The 13,183-nt window shown below is 48.3% G+C and overlaps 2 protein-coding genes and 1 long non-coding RNA gene across 11 annotated transcripts in view; 1 reads left to right on the top strand and 2 right to left on the bottom strand.

The window, feature by feature from the left end:
* Nucleotides 1-10,502, bottom strand: part of LOC106997068 (uncharacterized) — a 35,454-nt gene extending 24,952 nt beyond the window's left edge. For 4 of the 6 annotated variants that reach the window (XR_013413623.1, XR_013413624.1, XR_013413619.1 and 1 more), the window contains exons 1-3: nucleotides 4,924-5,049; nucleotides 3,907-3,983; nucleotides 2,298-2,413 (exon numbers count right to left, since the gene is read on the bottom strand). This is a non-coding gene — a long non-coding RNA (uncharacterized LOC106997068). Of the gene's footprint in view, nucleotides 1-2,297; nucleotides 2,414-3,906; nucleotides 3,984-4,913; nucleotides 5,050-10,367 lie in introns of those variants that run through there. The other 2 variants (XR_013413620.1, XR_013413621.1) reach the window with 2 other exon arrangements.
* Nucleotides 1,417-2,218, bottom strand: LOC144339044 (putative uncharacterized protein encoded by LINC00596). Its single transcript, XM_077991614.1, has 2 exons — nucleotides 1,958-2,218; nucleotides 1,417-1,651 (listed from the first exon to the last, which is right to left on the bottom strand). Exons 1-2 carry the CDS (start codon nucleotides 2,074-2,076, stop codon nucleotides 1,549-1,551), a joined length of 222 nt encoding a protein of 73 aa, XP_077847740.1. The 5' UTR covers nucleotides 2,077-2,218; the 3' UTR covers nucleotides 1,417-1,548.
* Nucleotides 10,503-10,718: 216 nt separating the features above from the next.
* RARRES1 (retinoic acid receptor responder 1) overlaps nucleotides 10,719-13,183 on the top strand; it is a 37,416-nt gene continuing 34,951 nt past the window's right edge. For 2 of the 4 annotated variants that reach the window (XR_013413617.1, XR_013413618.1), the window contains exon 1: nucleotides 10,719-12,391. Coding sequence is in view for 2 of the 4 variants with exons in the window: in XM_015131882.3 (XP_014987368.2) it covers nucleotides 12,004-12,279 (276 nt within the window). In the remaining 2 variants the exon portion in view is untranslated. The remainder of the gene's footprint in view (nucleotides 12,392-13,183) is intronic. The other 2 variants (XM_015131882.3, XM_015131883.3) reach the window with 1 other exon arrangement.

Raw genomic sequence — 13,183 nt, 5'->3', positions numbered from 1 at the left:
GCACAGTAGGCTCTTTTCAAGGCTAGGTGTGCTGGGACTTTAGAGAAGCCTCTAAGAGCAAATGCCCATTGCTGGGCTTCAAGGTTTTCCTCCATTTTCCTTTACTGCCAAGTAGCCACTGGCATGATTCCAGCCAGCTTCACTGCTGTTCTGTTTGGTCTTCCCTACAATTCATTCACTCAGCCCACACCATCTGCCTAGACTAGTCTGCCCCTTGCTGTTCTCGCAACTTGCTGACTCTTCTGAATGCCCACAGATCCAGCTTTTCTGCTTCTGGACTTGAAGATCCACCTACCGCACATTACATTCCAAGGAACTAGGGGCAGGATGGCTGAATAGAAGCCTGCACCAATCATCCTCCCTGCAGGAGCACCAAATTTTAACAACTAACCACACACACAAATCAGCACTGTCATAAGAACATTCCAAGGAATCAACCAACCTCTGTCTGTATGTATTCATGTATTCTAAGTCGTCTGGGTGATTGTGCTGTCTATTTATTAGTCAGGTGATTTATTTCTCAGTACTTCTGTTTGCTCTCACTAGTATACATATGCCCTGCTGTGCACCCTGTAGAAATAATGGTGAAGAGGGGAAAATAGAATGAGGGCTTTCTAACACACTGTCCTGTTATCTAGGCTGCCACATGTGGGCAGATGCCTTCCTCTGTGGTATGAAGAGTTGGTTGTGGTTTGCCTTGATAACATACTCTATGCAAATTTGACTGACGAACGCCAGTGTCATAAACAGAATTGCATAAATCAATCACTCCAGAAAGTTCATGGCATACAAATATTAACAAGTATTATGAATTTTCTTTGAAGAACATAAGATTCTAATTATTATTGCTGGAAAAAAAAGTTAAAATCATTTATTTCACTCTGTAATGAATATAGCATCTTCTCAAACAGGAAATAAGGTTTATGATTTCAAGCTTTATTTAAATAACCTTTGCTTGGAAAACTAAAACAGTCCCAATTTGTAATTTATTTTACATCTCAGTTTATAGATCACTTAGAAGAGTGTTAATTCATTCTTGGAATGGCAAATGTCCTGTCTTAAGTGACTGATGGAAAAACAAAATACCATGCCAAATTCATCAGAAAATGTATAATTGAGCTATAAATACATTGTGTTCTTAACTAGCATGACATGCCAAAACTGAGGGCTTACTTTGGAAAATTGCAAAATCCAACACATGGGGTACTGACCATTTTTACTTCATTACATTTGAAAACCCATCTGTTGGCAATTATGTGTCAACATGCGCTTCTCAAATCCATGTAATCTAAATTACTTTTAGTTTTAAATGTGAACACATGGCAGGTTTTAAAAGAATTGTTTCATGCTACTGGTAAGGGGAGCACAGAAATGTGTAACAGTTCTATTAATCAGCTCAAGCTTAGTAATATTTCTACATCAAAAGTAGTAGAGCAAATAGGCTGTCTCCATTGTGTACTTTGGCTAACAACCAGTATTGAGATCACCAAATAATTTAAATATAGGAAACTTGATGCTTTCCATCTTCTTTAGAAGCCACCAATCTGGTTAGCCCAAATGCCACACACAAATGGTCCTAAGTTCCTGGCTGTTGAGTTTCTCCAGGACTACAGAGTCAGCCTCACAGGGGCCTGAAGTCCAACCAGGCTCCCTGAGATGTGAAGAGAAATGCCCATGTCAGAAACAAGACTTTATCACATTCTTCCATAGCCCCTATGTAAACCAGAATAAAGTGAAGCTTTCATTAATGGTGACAGAGACAGCCAGCTGTTCTTCTCTAAGAAATGATCTTTGAGGCCAGGCATGATGGCTCACGCCTGTAATCCCAACACTTTGGGAGGCCGAGGCAGGCAGGTGGATTACCTGAGGTCAGGAGTTTGAGACCAGCCTGGCCAACATAGTGAAACCCCATCTCTACTGAAAATACAAAAAATTAGCTGGGTGTAGTGGTGGGCACCTAGAATCCCAGCTACTCAGGAGGCTGAAGCAGGAGAATTGCTTGAACCCGGGAGGTGAGCCAAGATCACACCACTGCACTCCAGCCCGGGCGACTTTAGATGGAGTGCGAGACTCCATCTAAAGAAAAAAAAAGAAAAGGAAATGATCTTTGAATATAGTTCTAAATATCGAGTGACTTCTTCAGTATTCTTCTCTTGAAGTGAAATATCTCAACTTACCTAATCACAAAGCCACATTTCCTGGCCCTTAATTCACTTTGCCGCCGTAATCTAAACCCTTAAGTAAATTAGAGTCTCCCCAGTTGTGGAATGCACAAGCAGTACTTGGGTGGGCCATACCTGAGCTTGAATCTCTTCCCTGCTCCCTTGTTACTGACACAACCTCAGCAAGTTACTTAACTTCTCTCTGGCACCCAGTTTAGTCCTCAAACTCGTGGAGATTAAACAAGATTATTCTGTAAGAGAAAGCACATAGCATCATGTCTGAAACACAGCTCCCCAAAATATTCTCTTCCCAAACGAAGTGCCATAGGGAAAAGTCGGTTGTCTACAACTGTGCTGTATGATATAGTTATCATCAGACACCATGTAAATATATGTGGCTATGTATATTTAAATCAACTTAAATTAAATACAATTAAAAATTCTGTTCTTAGACTGCACTGGCCATAATTCAAGCACTTGGTAGCCACACGTAGCCAGTGCAGATACGGATCATTGTCATCAGAAAGCTCTCTTATCCCCTTGGGTGTTGACACTTCCAAATACATCCATGTCAGTCTCTACCTAAACTATGTCATGTGAAATCTTTCCTTGGTGACAGGAATAAATGCAACCACTGTTTTCTGTGGCATCTCTTTTAGAAAGAACCTCATCTCCAGTTCCGCATCCCCAAAGAATTCAGTCTCACTAGATTCAAGCTGGAAAGGCTTCTTCTTTAACCTCATGGATTCAGAAAACTCTAGTTAGCTGTTCCATTGCAGCCCAGATGCAGATTCTAGGGTTCTCTGCACTGCGGCCTTTGCCTTCCTGCTGAGAGTCTGATGGGATGTGGGCATAATGCTGAAGGCTCCAAGTCCTGGGTCTTGCTCCTAAAGCAAAATACCATCGCTGGGGACTCAACACAGCCACATAAACCTCAGGTAGCTTACAGGCACAATATTTAGGACATTGTGAATTCCCCATATGAGTCCCAAGCACCTTCACAGGAGAGACCAGTAAGCCAAATGCCCTAGGAACGCAGCTCGCTCCATTGATCAGGGGCTCTGTTCTTTCTGTGGATAGCTAAGTGCCTTCCTACAAGGGCTTCAGGACAGGCATTATGGGCCCAGGAACACAGCACGGTAAATGTGTAGGTTTACAGGGCTTCACCTAAACAAAAGCTGAGTTCCCCTCAGAGCATGCAAGATGCAGGCCCAAGGAACCAGGAGAGCTCCCTTTTCTCCACCAGCATTCTGGTTCCAAAGCTCTAAGAATCATCTTGGCCACACTCTAGCTTTGGTTAATCAGATTTCAATAGTTAAGGCTGGATTTCCATATTCTTCTTGCCAACCTCACCCACCCTTACCTCTGCAAGGGGAAGACCAAAAATGATTACAGATTCTTATTTTCTTAACTGCAAATAGTTCTAATGAAAGATTAGGTTACAGGGGCTACAAGTAATAGCTGAGATTTTATTTAGTGGCCTAGTAGGTTTCAGTCCCTGCCATCCCTTCTCATCCTTTGTGAAATGAAATCCACAGGTGACTGCATATTTTTCGAGATTGTATCTAATTTTTAAGTTAATGGCAATAATAATAATAATAGCAGTCACTTACAAAGCCATTACTTTGTGCCAGGCATTGTCCTAAATGCTTTATGTATACACAGATAGTGAGTTGTTTGCACCTCACAAACAACTCAATGAGGTAGGAAGTACCACAAAACATAGAGAGATGAAATAACTCACCTCGGATCACACAGGTCAAGCTGGGCTACAAACCGGGCAGCCTGGCTCCAAGTCCACTCTCTGAGCCACTGTGCTACCTACAAATGATAACAGAAAATAACCCAAAGACTTAACAGTTAGAGAAAGCCCCTCTGACCCCAAGCATCCTCTCTCTTCCCCTAACCATTGTTAGTCATTTCTGATTTGTCCTTCCAGAGACGGTCTGTGTGCACACCTTTCTAAATGCATATCTAGAAGGAAGAAGCTTCTGGTATCACCTTGGGCAGTCACACTCATGCACAAATAGGAGATGTTTTTATCTTTTCTAATAACTGATATCAACTTTGCTTTCCAAGCGCCTGTGTGAGTGCTTACACTGGTGAGTGCAGGGGCAAGGAGAGAGGAGAAAACAGTCTCAACTAAGGGTACCTTTGCAAAATACTCCATCCACCCCACTGACTCTGCTGTCTTCTCTGATGTGACTCTTAGCCACGATGTAGGTTAAAGCCTCTATCTCAGGGATTCCTTCTCCTTCCCCAGGGTCTTTTTTCCTCTCTCCCCCCGACCCTGCTCTGCCTCACAGCCTTAGAGAGGGCAGCAGGGCTTGTGGAGCTGAGAGATGATGCTCAAATGGGAACAGACAGTTGTCTAGCCTGGGAGCAGTCACTTCTGACCTGGGGCCAAGGCTTGGCCTGGCCCCTGTGGCTGACAAGGCACTACTGCCATGGCTGGGAGTTGCTGGTGAAGGGAAATGTCCCTTCTCCAGCTAGGTCATCCCAAAATTGGTGGACTCTGAAGATATGGTAGTCCCAATGCAGGTAGCAGCTGTGGTGTTCCCAGATTGTGTCTGGCTTCCACCACACCCGGCACAGTCTCCCCACTGCCTCCCACCTCCCACCCCAACTGTGAGGCAGCCTTAGATCTCTGTGTTTCCTGCCAATACTAACTGCCTCAGCAATCCATTAGGAATTTTCAACCAAAGTTACAAAACCACAGTCGTGCTGGCTTTAACCATGAAACAGACTTACTGGTTCTTACAATAAAAAGTCTAGAGACAGGGCAGGCTTCAAATGGGTCACAGTCCAGTGGGTCAGTAACACCCCCAAGGGCCTGGTTTCTTTCCGAGCTTCATCTCTGCCTTCCACTGAGTCGACACCATCCTGAGCCCTCTTTCCTGAGGAGGCAAGATGGCACCACCAGCTTCTGGGGCACAGGCTTCCTCTCACACGCACGGCAGAGAATGGGAGTGCACACGCTCTCAGAAGAGCAAGACAACTTCCCTCCGAGACTCCACCAACCGCTTCTCCTGACTTACTTGCCCAAATAGGGTCCTGAGTCTATCCCTGAGCCCACCACAGTGACACTGTCTCTCTCCAGTCAGATCGCCAGAACGGGGTGTGTTCAGCAGCACTGGAGAGAGGTGAGCAAAGGCGAAAATCAGAGCAGCATTAGCAGGAAGCGGGGACAGCTGCTGGGAGGCCCCCCGCACACCTGTGTCCACATGCCCTCACCTATTCTTGATGTATTCTCAGGGCTTGGCTAAGAAAACCTGGGGCCTGAGGTGCATGGGAACTGGTTCCTGGGCCTTTTTACATTCCACAAGCTGGGGTGGCCAAAGGTAGCCAGGATGGCAATGCCACCATACCCTTCTTTCTCCACAGCCAACCACCCAGTCTCCTCATGCCCAGTCCTCTCATTTGCCAGAAAGACACATCCCAGGCCCTCTGGGAGGGCTTTGCTATAGACTGAATTGCGTCCCCCCCAGTTCATTTGTTGAAGCCCTAACCTCCAATGTGATGATATTTGGAGGTGGGGCCTTTGGGAGGCAATCAGGGTTAGATGAAGTCTAACCATAATTCCTAATCCCATGATGGGATTAGCGTCCTTGTAAGAAGACACATGGAGGCTTGCTGCTTCCCTCTCTGCTGTGTGAGTACACCGTTCCAGGCCACGTCAGGAAGAGGGGTCTCAGCAGGAAGTGAATCAGCCGGCATCTTGATCTTGGACGTCCCAGCTTCCGATTCATAAGAAAACACATTTCTGTTGTTTAAGCCACCTAGTCTGAGGTATTTTGTTATGGCAGCCCGAGTTGGTTAAGACAAGGAAAATAAACAGCCAATGCCTCTCAGAGCCCTTTCTCTCTGCTCTCTGGCCTCTTTATGTAGTCAAGAGGATAGGAGGGGTGCAAGTACAGCTGTTCAGGGGCTGCTGGATACCTCTACCTAGCATAGGGCACAGGAGCCAGTGCTGCAATATGCTCAGTCAGAACTTAGGTATCTTGGCTCAAGACCTGATCCCTATTTAAATAACAATACTTCCGAGATGAGCCATGCAGTGAGCCATGATAGCCACTGACACTACAGTATGCATCTGCTCAGCAGCTCCTTCCCTGGAAGTTTCAATGTGAGGAAACATGACTAGGTCCGAGGCAAGAAAGAGTGTGGCAAGGCAAGACTCAGAGAAAGGGAGACAAGCTGGAACTACACAACAAGCAAAGCAGGCTTGCTCTGGCTACGCGGAACCACAGAACTGGAAAGCTCCTGTGGTGGTCTTCCCTACCAGAGGAGAAACTGATTGAAGTGCACTCGGAAACTGCACCTCATTTATTTACTTATTTAGAACAGGTAACATACATTATACACACATGAAAAAAGCAACCACCACAAAAGACAGCCTATGGTGAAGAGTTTCTCTCTCAACCCCTATTGGCAATTCTTGTAAACCTCCACAGAGACTGTTTTTGCATATTTCCACATCTATGTATGTTATTTTTTTCTTTTTAAACAAATAGCAGCATACTACTTGCCCTACTCTACACCTTGCTGTTAACATTATACCTTAGAGATGGTTCAGTATCACACACACCTCAATATACCTCTTCTTCATGACTGTACAATATTCCATTCTATGGAGGTACCATAATTATTCAACCATGAAACACAGGTGTTTTTCCAGCCCTTAACTCTTCATTACTAAAAAAAAAAAAAAAAAATCTGTATTGGCGCCTATTGTGTGCCAGTCACTGTTCTAGGGAAGATAGAGAAGAAAATGAGACATTCAGTGTCACTGCCATGGAGGAGTTTACAATCCATATGTGGAAATGAACATCCTTGCACATACTTCTTCATTTACATGTGTGAATGTGTTGTTAGTATAAACTCTCAAGGTGGAATTGCTGGGTCAAAGCCATGTGCATTTCTAATTTCAATAGATATTGCAAATAGTCCACCAAACAGGTCATGTCAATTTCCCCTCTCACAGTCTGTACTATCTTTTCATATGATTAAAAGTCATTATAGCTTTATATACCACTAGGTTTCTTAAACACAAAGTAAGTTCTCTAAAATGCTCATGATAAACTGAGCAATGACTAAGGAACTAGGGAACATGATATATCAGGACACCCTTGTGGGGACACATCTGCTTCTGTGCAGAGGCTACCGCAGACCCGCTGGCTGATACTTTCCTCCCCTCCCATGTGGCACAGTCTCCCAGCGGCCCCAGGCTGGGGGTGGGATATGATGACAGGTCTTTTGGAGAACGTGGTAAACAGTTAGCAACATCACTCCCGACACAGTACGTGGCAAGGAAGAACAATCTGTGAACACACAAAATCTGTCTATGAATTGAGAAAAAACAGGGATACCCATGACAGACCAAGGCCTGATTTCCCTCGTATTGAAAGAGCTTCTACAAATCAACCAGTAATCCAACAACCCCACAGGTAAGTGGGCAAAGAACATGGACAGTTCTTGCAAAGGAAATACTCTGTGTTCCAGAAAATCCCTGTTTATAAAATAAATACTATAATTAAATGTCTACATGTGTTCCTGATCAGCATCAATTTGCCCCCATTGTAACTGTGGTCACTATTTAAAATACCTAACCTCGGAAGAGCACCCAGAGCTCACACAGCAGCACTTGGTCTCCTTGTCTTTTCTGTCTTCCCTCTTGCTTATGACTTTCCATGATTCTCACTATCTCATAGGCAGGAACTGCACACATGCTGCACAGGCTGCCTGTTGGACACTATCAGCCATTCCCACCCTTCCCCTCCTCGCCTCAGTGACAGAGGTGGCTACTTCCTTCCCACTAGGCATTATCCCTGCAGGGACCCCACTGGGGCTCTGCAGAGATTCCTGGATCCCTTTCTCTGAGTCTGCCCCTTCCACTTGGCATACTTTTGCTTCTGACCTGAGGCTCCTGCAGCTCTTCTGGGAGGGCTGTTCTTGTACTACTGCCCTTTTATGTCCACCTACAGAAAGACTGAAGTACCTGAGTTATCAACAAGGATGGCTCTTAGCCAGTGGCTGACAGGCATAGAAGAATGGAAGCCCAGATACCCTGCCTGGGGCAGGGACATCTCAGAGGCATCGTTTACAGTTGAGAGCTCCCCTTCAGGTCAGGCTGAACCTACCTGTCATATAAGTCATATAACTATCTGACATCCTTGCATGGCTATCCTTCTTCTAGCTTCTTACTGAATTATTCTAGGAGCATTTCTTCTGCGAACAATCTTTGTTTCCGGGCCTGCTTCTAGGATACCCAACGTAAGACACAATCTTCTTCCTTAGTAACAAAATCCTGAGTTTTATTTTGGCATAGGGCCACCGTGAATAAAAACTACATTTCCCAGCTTCCTTTGCAACCAGGTTCTTGCCAATAAGATACTGGGCACAAGTGCCCTGTGAGACTTCTAGGAAATCCATAAAGGGAGCCCTGCTGATGGCTAGTGACCATCTTGGACCCTGAGGGCAAGGAGTACACCCTTAGGATGTGGGAGCAGAGATCTGGAAAAGGTCTGGACCTCTAACAACCTCATGGATCTGCCAATACCAACCACAGATTGTCTACTACCCCACTTTTACCCTACAACTTCCTTTATGTGAGAGATAAGTTCCTCTCCTGTTTAAGCCAATGTCATTCGGGTGTTTGTTCCATACAGTTAAATTTAATCCTAGTTTACAGACCAGACCATTGACTCTGAAAAATGACAGATACTGTTTGCCAGCCTCCCTTGCAGCTAGGCTTTGCCAGTGTAACCCAGATCTGGCAGATTTGGTATAAAGGAAGGTCTCAGGGGAAGAAAGGTGTAGGCAGGAGGTTCTGGAAAAGATATTTCTTACTGATGCAAAAAACAAACAGGTGCATAACGTCCAGCTCTCTTTCCACTCTTTCTACTCTGGCAATCTATTCCCTGCTACCTGCTTTTGGCTGCAGCATGTGAAGATGTGCTGTCTGGAGCTGTGGCAGCCATTCTATAACCATGAAACTACAAGTCCATGGACAAAAAGCCAGCCAGCTGAGGATGGCTGTGCAGAAGGATGGAGAGAGCCTGGGTCTTTCAGAAACTCACTGAGATCTCCCACTCCAGACCAATAAATAGTCCACATTGTTTATCGGGTTTTCCATTACATACAGTTAAAAGCAACCTAACATACTCATGGGGGACAAAGCACTGAAGTAAAATGAGGAAAATGTAATCTTTATAAAACCTGGAGGTGATCATTCTCAAGTCTGCTACTATAACCTCTTGGAGGGTGTTATAGTTTGGGTGTTTTTGTACCCTCCAAAATTCATGATGAAACTCAATTCCCAAGGCAAGAGTGTTGGGAGGTGGGGCCTAGAGTGAGGTGTTTAGGTCATAGAGTGGGTTCTCTCCTGCTCTTCCAGCATGTGAGGATACAGTGTTCCTCCCCTTCAGAGGATGAAGCATGCAAAGCCCCACTTTGGAAGGGGAGACAGAGCTGAGCCCTCACCAGACCCCAAATCTGGTGGTGCCTGGATCTTGGACTTCCAACCTCCAGAAATGTGAGAAATAGATATCTGTTCCTTATAAATTACCCAGTCTCAGGTATTCTATTATCATAGCACAAAACAAACTATGGGGAGATGACTGGGTTCTGGGAGGTGATTACCTGTGCTAGGCTGCCTCTGAGGGCAAGAAACAGCAACTCCAGCTTCAAAGAAGTGAAATAATAAGAAATAGGCTCCAGGATCAGCTGATTCCTGTGTCCAACAATGCCATCAGGAACCCAGGGCCCTCCCCTCTCTCTGCTCTGCCACTCTTGAAATGGGCTTCATTCTCAGGCAGCCAGCAAGACGGGGGCATGCTTCTGGGCAGCACAGCCAGACCTAACTGGAGCCTATCAAGGGCCTGCACTCTCCCTCTTGGCTTCTCCCTCCAGCTGGACTTTCTTGCTTTTCTTCAAACATGCCAGGTAGACTCCTGCCCCAGCCTCTGCATTTGTGTTCCCTCTGCCTACAGTGCTTTTGCATACATGTCCACCTGGCTCCCTCACCTCCTTCACGTCCTCACCCAAGTATCACCTCCCCAGAGAGGCCTGCCCTGACCACACCTTTTATGATTAACCACCTCCCAACTCCCCACTTCTTTTTCTGGCTTAATTTTTCTCCCTGGCATGTAACTGCGTCCAACATAGGGCACATTCCCTCGGCCTCATTGACTGTCTGGGCCCCACTTGCCTAGAAGGTGTGCTCCAGGAAGGCAGAGATGTTTAAGATTGTTCACCCTCATTTCCCCAGGGTCTGGCAGAGTAGGTGTTTTACAATTATCTGCAGAAGGAAGGAAAGACAGACAAGGGACAGACAACAGCCAGAGGAAGAAGTGCAGTGAGACAGGATCTTGCCAGAGATGGCACCACGTCCATCAAGTCACAGGCTTTGCTCACCATGCAGAACTGGCACATGCCCAGTCTCAACCACCCACTGGCAAGAAGGGATTTCCTTTAGTCCCACAACAGCACTGGGGTCCAGGTTTGGAGCAGGGGTAGACCGCTGAACAAAATGCAGGACGGAGAAATGGATGTTGGGAGTGCCTAGCAGTACCAGTTCTCCTCTCTGAGCCCTACTTCTCCAGGGCTTTTTCTCTTGTCTGTGGTTTAAAAACAATGGCTATCTCAGCCCTTCACTGCCAACTGTCTAAAAAGAGTTGCCGCCAGGCATGGTGGCTCACGCCTGTAATCCCAACACTTTGGGAGGCCCAGGCGTGGGGATCACGAGGTCAGGAGTTTGAGACCAGCCTGACCAACATGGTGAAACCCCGTCTTTACTAAATATACAAAAATTAGCCGGGCATGGTGGCGGGCGCCCGTAATCCCAGCTACTCGGGAGGCTGAGGTAGGAGAATTGCTTGAACCTGGGAGGCGGAGGTTGCAGTGAGCCAAGATCGCGCCACTGCACTCCAGCCTGGGCGACAGAGCAAGACTCGGTCTCAAAAAAAAAAAAGAGTTGCCAACACTTGCTGCCTCCATTCCCGGAAGCCCCATGCATGCCTCACCCCGCTGGAATCCGACCTCCACCCCCGGCCTTTAAATCTGTCTCGCACCGGGGTTATCAATGTATCAATGACCTACTTGCTTCTGAGACCAATGGGACTCTCAGGCCTTATCTTACCCTGCCTTGCTGCCCACTCCTCCCTCCTCAGCGCCTCTCCTCCTGGGCAGGACCTGCAGGTGCTCAGGCCCGTCCCCAGCCACTGGCTCCGTAGTCCCGGGCTCCCTGCTGGTGTCCACCTTCAGCCTCCTCTCCAGCCCCAGCCCTCTGGCGACTTCTCCCACTTCCACAGTGGCTATGCCATGAGGAGCCCCATCAATGCCCGCTGCGACCTGCCCCTTTCTGCGCTGGTCCCCTTTCACCTGCTGGGAAATCACAGCCCTAAGGCTTGGAGAACCCAAGCAGTTTCCCTTAAAGCCCCAGGGTTGCGAAACCGCAGGGGAAACGCCGAATCCCTGAGCTGGGCTAGGGGCGCGGCGCGAGGTAGCATGGGCGGGCCGCGATCCCTCGAGGGAGGCGTCCCCACTGTCCCTGCAACCCCGTCCCTCTCCCCTCGTGGCCTGGGCCAGAAACACCCGGCCCCGCGCCGCGGAGGCGACGCCGCATCCTGGCACCAAGCCGCGGCAATGCGGAGGGGCAGAGAGAGCCCAAAGGCTGCAGGAACCGTGGAAAGGGAGTGGCCCCACGGGGACCCGAGCTCGCTCCAGATTTTCGCCCCGGGGGCGGAGGGGAGGGGCCCACCACGGCCTTATTTCCGCGAGCGCCGGCACCGCCCGCTCCGAGCCCGGGTCTGTCGGGTGCCGCGCCAACTATCCCGCGTCCATGCAGCCCCGCCGGCAACCGCCGCCCGCTCCCCTGTCTGGGCCCGGGAACCCGCGCCCCACCGCCCCGCTGCTCGCGCTGCTACTGTTGCTAGCCCCGGTGGTGGCGCCCGCGGGGTCCAGGGGCGCCGAGGACCCTGCACAGCCTCAGGATGCGGGAGTCCCGCGCAGGCTCTTGCAGCAGGCGGCGCGCGCGGCGCTTCACTTCTTCAACTTCCGGGCCGGCTCGCCCAGCGCGCTGCGAGTGCTGGCCGAGGTGCAGGAGGGCCGCGCGTGGGTGAGTGCGGAGCGACGCGCCGGGGCACGCGCCTGACTGTCCGCGCACGGCGCTGGACGGTGACACCTGGGTGCGCGCGCCTGCCCGTCCAACTGCTGATCTGCCGGGGAAGGTGCGGTGCGCACGACGCCAGGGGAGATCCCAGCTGGGCGGCGCCCCGGAAGTGTCCCAGGGCGTGGAAGGGGCCCTTAGGTGCACAGCGTCCGCAGAAATCTGGCTCGCTTCTTCCAGCATTTATGAGGCCATAGGTTTTTCATAGGGCAGCGCTCTTGATTGCTTCTATACCTGGGAGAGTGATGCTTTAGGAAATTGAGGAACAGGCTGAAAGGGCAAAATTTAATTTTGTCTGGAGGTACCCAGAGTTGGTTGCTATGGGGGCGCTTATTGTGCACGCGCCCTGCTAGTGACTGCTGCCAAAGTTTTGGGCGGGATTTCCAAAATCTAAGCCAGTAGCCATACCATACCGCGGATGGCTGTCTCTTGTTAATTGCAGGCCACCACGCTAGGGCTTCAGGGTAATGTGGTTGGAATGTACACGTAGGCCTGGGCAGAAACCTGCTAATGCTAGCGTCTGCTTTGATCTAATAGAAGTGAGTTAATCAGGGGTCAGTGTTCTATATGAACCGAATGAATGAGAACTTTGCAACCCTTTGGTTGGTTGCTGATTTCAAGACATTGACTGTAGGTATTGTCTTGTGTGTGTGCAGCTACTTTGCGTTCTTCTTCATATAGATTACAAAAGTTACAGAACTACGTTAAGTCTGTCCCAAAAGCAAAGTTGCTCCTTCTACAACCCCCAGATATTCCACAAGGCCTGCAGACACACGGCCTCAAAGAATCTGGAACTGAGTATCGCGTGTACTTAATAAATAGGTGGAGTTTTAAAGCATAGCAGCAGGATTTT

This window comes from Macaca mulatta, chromosome 2 (assembly GCF_049350105.2).
Source record: "Macaca mulatta isolate MMU2019108-1 chromosome 2, T2T-MMU8v2.0, whole genome shotgun sequence".
Classification (NCBI taxonomy): domain Eukaryota; kingdom Metazoa; phylum Chordata; class Mammalia; order Primates; family Cercopithecidae; genus Macaca; species Macaca mulatta.
Note: the sequence above shows the minus strand (reverse complement) of the source record. Positions and strands in the feature narration are given on the sequence as shown.

Excerpts from the sequence above, each read along its gene's own strand:
- LOC144339044 (XM_077991614.1), bottom strand. The coding sequence starts at position 2,076 with ATGGAGTCTCGCACTCCATCTAAAGTCGCCCGGGCTGGAGTGCAGTGG. Across the intron at positions 1,652-1,957 it reads CTGAGTAGCTGGGATTCTAG|GGAGCCTGGTTGGACTTCAG; the intron begins GTGCCCACCACT and ends TTCACATCTCAG.